The sequence below is a fragment of the Andrographis paniculata genome, unplaced genomic scaffold (genome assembly GCF_009805555.1).
Source record: "Andrographis paniculata isolate CXL003 unplaced genomic scaffold, ASM980555v1 Contig82END, whole genome shotgun sequence".
NCBI lineage: Eukaryota > Viridiplantae > Streptophyta > Magnoliopsida > Lamiales > Acanthaceae > Andrographis > Andrographis paniculata.
In genome coordinates, this window is record NW_026137620.1 from 3590293 (window position 1) to 3596095 (window position 5803).

General features: G+C 40.7%; 1 protein-coding gene across 1 annotated transcript; it reads right to left on the reverse strand.

The window, feature by feature from the left end:
- Nucleotides 1-2222: 2222 nt before the first annotated feature.
- Nucleotides 2223-5213, reverse strand: LOC127241441 (cysteine-rich receptor-like protein kinase 2). Its single transcript, XM_051260493.1, has 6 exons — nt 4332-5213; nt 4109-4248; nt 3309-3519; nt 3011-3236; nt 2750-2900; nt 2223-2673 (listed from the first exon to the last, which is right to left on the reverse strand). Exons 1-6 carry the CDS (start codon nt 5206-5208, stop codon nt 2332-2334), a joined length of 1947 nt encoding a protein of 648 aa, XP_051116450.1. The 5' UTR covers nt 5209-5213; the 3' UTR covers nt 2223-2331.
- Nucleotides 5214-5803: the final 590 nt, after the last annotated feature.

The window sequence follows — 5803 nt, forward strand, 5'->3', positions numbered from 1 at the left end:
GCGCCTTGCAGTCTATCGAACGGTGCCTGACCTTTCCGCAATTAAAACAGGTACCTTTGAAGGTACTCTTTGCCTTTTCAACGCCGCCAGATGGCTTCAACTTCTCTTTTCCCATGTCCGTTAGCTTCGAGTTCTTTCCTGGCTGTTGATTGTTCCTCAGAGCTATCTTGAAATGAGAGCCTTGGCCTTTGTGCTCGACTACATTGGCCTTGCTGCCGAGTATCAGATGTTCCCTGCTTGCTATGTTTGACCTATGCTCCTCTTCAGTTTGGAGACGATTAATCAGTCTCGTCATATCTATTTCCTTTCGTTTGTGTTTCAAGTAAATTTTGAAATCACCCCAGCTAAGTGGTAATTTTCAATTATCTTCGACACCTGGAAAGCTTCACTCAGCTCCATCCCTTCGGCCTGGATCTCATGCAAAATCAGCTGAAACGCATCAAGCTGTTTCGTAACGCTTTTTCCATCGACTATTTTGAAATCCAAAAACCGACCGACTATAAATTTCTTTGCACCAGCATCCTCGGTTATGTACTTTTTCTCAAGCGTCTCTCACAGCTGCTTAGCCTTTAACGCATGCCAGTAGACACCGTACAGGGAGTCGCTCAGGCCGTTCAGTACATAATTTTTGCACATAAAGTCTGAACGGTTCCAGACCTTCAGAACTTGTGCTTTCTGTTCTTCCGAGGATTCTTCAGGCACAACAGGTACATAATCCGTCAGCCAATCTGCCATATTCAGCGTGGTCAGATAAAACAACATCTTATGCTGGTTTAAAATTCTGCCCATTGAATTTTTCTGGCTTATCGGCTGCCGCAGCAACAGGCTGCATGAAAGTTGCAGCAACAGGCTGCATTGCATGGTCCGTAACAGCAACAGGCTGTATACCCTCCCAATCTTCTAGTTTTTATCCGGCAGACATAACGAGCCCTATGCAAGTCCTACAGCCATACGCTGTGGATGAGGCATAACAACAACAGACTGTTTCAGCCGGGCATCAACAGGATGCTGTTTCTGAAGTCTAGCAACAGGCTGGTTGGAGGTCGCAGCAGCAAGCTGCGCCCCCTCCATCGTGGCCGTGAAGGCCTGTTCGTATGCTGCCTTCGCGGCCTTTTCCGCAGCAGCCTTCTGGCTGCCTTGCGCGCTTCATGTCTGGCAGCAGTGATTTCAGCGGCTTCACTGTGCGGGTTGGTTGAGATAACGGACAATAGGAGCGGGAGTGTGAGACTTGCTGGAATTCACCTCCTCATTCTCGTCTCCATCAGCACCATTCTGAACGTCATCATTCAGATCATTCAAATTTCTGTCAGGATAGTTCATCGCGTAGATCATCACTTTATCTTCAGGTACGACCTGGGCAGCCGCGATTTGATCATGGATAAATGGAATTTCGTCAGCCATCTCAAATTCCACCAACAAATAGTTCGCTTCAAGATTGTTAGAATAGTGATGATGAATCCAAGATGTGGCGACAAAATCAAATCACCAAATCTGATACGATTTCGAATATCAGATTCAGATACAGATAGATCCGAGCGTCGCGTGGGATGCGATTTCCTTGAAGCGAATTCGGTTGTCACCGATCGCCTCCCATGATAGAACGAATTGAACGGAATTGCAAATTCCGCAAACCGAATTAAGAAACAGAGAGATTTTCCGAAGGAAACTTTGATTGCAAAGAAAACGTTTTGGTTTTTGGAAATCCTACGAGAGAAAAAAAATCCAAAAAGTAATTTTTCGCTTAAAAAAAAGGTCAGTATCTATAGAATTAATGTAGGATTTGTTGATGGTGTGAATTTTCACTATGATGAGGAAGGTTGTTACACCCCACTAACGCACGTATTAACAAACTTCATTTATCCAATAATTGACTTAAATTAGTCAATTATCATTCAAATTCAAAATTCAAAATTAAATTTCAAAATTGTAAAATTGGATTTAATTTATTGGGCTTGACCTAAGGCCCATCTTTCACATATACATATATTATAGATATCTCTCAAGCATGGGCCTGAGCCCAACCCATAGAGGCCAAATTCAATCCAATTTTTTTTATTTAGTACATAATGGAGTTATAAGTTAATATAGTGAGGTGAGTTTGTTTGTATTCCCATATGGGATACAAAACTCTTCATTTTCCTTTGTATTCTCTCGTCTTTCACACACACACCCAACAACATCTTGAAAAAACACACGGTATCTTATGGTCTTTCCATATTTTCCTTCTCATTTGTTATGAATTGAAAGCTAGCTGGCTAGGTAACAAAAATATATTATCGCATAAGTATTTGTTACGATGTTTTCGAAGCCAATCATGTGATAAAAATGAATTCAGATCCTTAGATCAGATGTAAGTTGTAATTGATTCGAAGCCATGTTCCCTTGCTCGTCTGGTGATGCTTTGTAATTTTGAGCAATGCCATGGAGTTCCATTGTGCTTTCATCCAAGAATGGCGGATTTGACGGCGCCGGGAGTTGTACTTCTTTATTCGCCAGCATCTGGAGCGCCCGCGACATTGATGGCCGTAGGGAAGAGATTTCTTGTGTGCACAGCAGCCCCACATGAAAAGCTCGAAGAATCTCATCTTCGACTTTCATGTTTCGGTAGTTATGCGCTGTCAAGTTCGGGTCGATGATTTCTTCGATTGTCCCCAGCTGGAAATGCTTCCATGCCTGATTTGCAGGCGGCCATGTGTAAGAATTTTCGCAGTACCATGATTACCAAAGTGATAAAATTAGAACTTCTTACAGTTGTTATCAAGCTGTCTCCATACTCTGTGTTTTTGCTCTGGCTACTCTTCTTGCCGGAGACAATTTCGAGCACAAGAACCCCAAAGCTGTATACGTCGACTTTTTCTGTCAACTGGCCGTGGGCAAAGTATTCAGGTGCCATGTACCCTCTGCAAATCAACAAGATCGATCATAAGTTATAGCGACCTTGTCTGCACTTATGTGTTCGATCACTAGTCTTGTCTATAAACTTCATGAAATGGGAATTTTATAAACTTACAATGTTCCGGCAATGACTGTGATGATGTGGCTTTTATCCGATCTTACCAGCCCAAAATCGGCTATTTTTGGGCGAAATCGTGAGTCCAGGAGGATATTACTCGCCTTTACATTGCGGTGAATGATTTGAGCTTTGGTGTTCTCGTGCAGGTACACCAGTCCTTCTGCTGTCCCTATTATTATTTCGAATCTTTTTCCCCAATTCAAAGCCTTCCCTTTGATAGCATCTGTTTTGTCGAAAAAACTTAGTTTAGTGTCCGAAGATCAAACATAATACTGAAAATCTACGGCGTACGTACCGAATATATAGCAATCGAGGCTCTTGTTCGGCAGAAACTCGTAAACTAACAACGTTTCAGGTCCCGAGCAGCTGCAGCCCAACAGGCGGATGAGATTTTTGTGCTCGACACCGCTGACGATTTTAACTTCTTTGTAGAAATCTTTAGCCCTGTGTTTGTTGTTGAAGAATAGCCTCTTGACGGCTATGTCTCGACCATCTTGCAATAGTCCCTTTGGCATACCCAATTTTGGGAAAATTATTAGACAACACACATACACATAGTATGAATTGTTAGTCTATATTGAGATATGGCCTGTGAATCACTGTTTATGTTATTAGTTCATCTGTTGTGCTGACAAATTAATCACTACAGTAGCAATAACCTGAATTTAGATATATATATATATATGGAGAATGTTAGGTGCTGATTTAGAAAAATCAGTACGGTGTTGATTTTATATGGAGAATGTTAGGTGCTGATTTAGAAAAATCAGTACGGTGTTGATTTTTCAACATCCATAAAATACAAAACAGAGTCTTTATTAAAAACAACGCGTGCTGTTTATAATAATGACATGTCTTATTTGTTTATAATCACACGTATGCTGTACAAGTGTATGTTATGTACTAAAATGAACTGTTGCATGTGTTATGTGAGACTACATTATATGTTGTTAGTTCATGTGTTATGTTTGTACATAAATATAAGTGATATGCTGTCACATATTATTTGCTAACTATCTGTGTGCTGTTCAGTATTGTAACCGCCGCCACATATATATATATATATACACATAGACAAACTTTTCGAGGAGCTACCTTATACATGGTGCCAAATTCACCTTGTCCGAGCTTGTTGGAGCCGTCGAAGGATGAGGTTGCCATTTCGAGGACCGAGTACTTGAAGTTCAGGCCGCTTTTTGTTAGTTCTTTCTCTAATTTCTCAACATCACCCGAACCTGAAAAAAAAAAAAAAAATGTCGTGAATCAACGTTGTTATGTAGATTCGATAGTTTACTCTACCAAACGAAGAAAAACTTACCTCTACGCTTAGTTTGAATCGCACATTGTTTCCAGACATAAAGTCCGATGGCTGCTCCGATGATCAAAACAGCGGCAGAACTAACAACAACAGCTGTAACAATTTTTGCTCTCGAACCCCGGCCTTTTGCTAAGACAGGATTAAGGAAATTAATGTCCGAGTATCTGACAAAGCACCCGACGTTAACTGCCCTGCCTCCCGACCGCGGCAGGCATCCCAAAAGCGATGCAAACGCATTCCTCAAACATGCACTGCAAGCGCTCGCATTCAAATTCTTCCAACAGTTGGCCAAAACATAAACCGACTCATTTCTAGACGCGACCGTCATTTTTTTCGTCTCCACTCGCGCATATCCGTCATTACCAGGCGCCTTTAGAACCGCTCGGGACAGAGCCCGTCGTGCTGCGTCCCGGAATGCTGAGTCATCGACTGTCCGATTCTCGCACAGCGCATGATCGTTCGGACCGGCGTACTCCTGAAAGAAATCGTAATTCTCGTCGCGCATGAAGCAGCCGTCGAGGTATATCCTCCCGCCGAGGCTCGGGAAGCACTGAGGCAGAGCGCTGCGCGCGGCGGCGTAGCAGAGGACGCAATCGGTCGGGGAGAGATCGCCGTAGCATTGAGCTAAGCCGTAGTTCGTAAGCGGCCCGGAGCCCGTTACGGCTAGCCCGAAGCCCGATTTTCGCACCTGAAGGCTTATGTTTTCCATGGTGGCGACGAAGTTTGGGACGTAGAGTGAGGCGTTTTGTACGATGTTATTGGAGCACATCGGCTGCACGATCTCCCACCGCGGGGCGGCGGAGGATGTCGGGAGAGATGAAAGAATTGCAAGAACAAGGAGGTTAAGGAATAGCATGAGGATGACTTCTTTAGCCATTTTTCTTTTTTTTTTGTTTAATGGATTGAATGTATTCTTTGCGGTGAAGAGCTTATAAATGTTCAAACAAAACTAGACAAATTAAAATTACCCCTCCCCACAGTCAGGTAAATATATGGATAGTTTTTTTTTTTTTTTTTTTTTTTTTAAATTTAAATTTTGGATAGTTAAAAATGGGATGTTACCAAAAAATTATTAAAGCATTGATAAAAATAAATAGAAAAGGTATAGAAGTTTAGTTTTTATTTAATAATATATAATAATAACAATAAAATTTTTACAATTAAAAATAAGTTTGAGGAAAAAATAGTGTTTATGATGTCCTAAATAAAAAAATAAGTTTACTGTTAGACGATGGAGGAGTTTAATAATATTGACTTGGTACTGAATATATATATGTGGTTTTAGGTAGGTTTTGAAAATATATTTTTAAATTTTAAAGAGTTTTTGAAAAATGCTTAAAATTTGATCAAAAAATAAATATTTGATGTATTATTTTTTATAAAAAAAAATAATAATAATTGATATAATATTTTAAATAATAATTGAATAATATATTTTTTGGATGAACTATTTTTTTAGTCACTCCCTTATT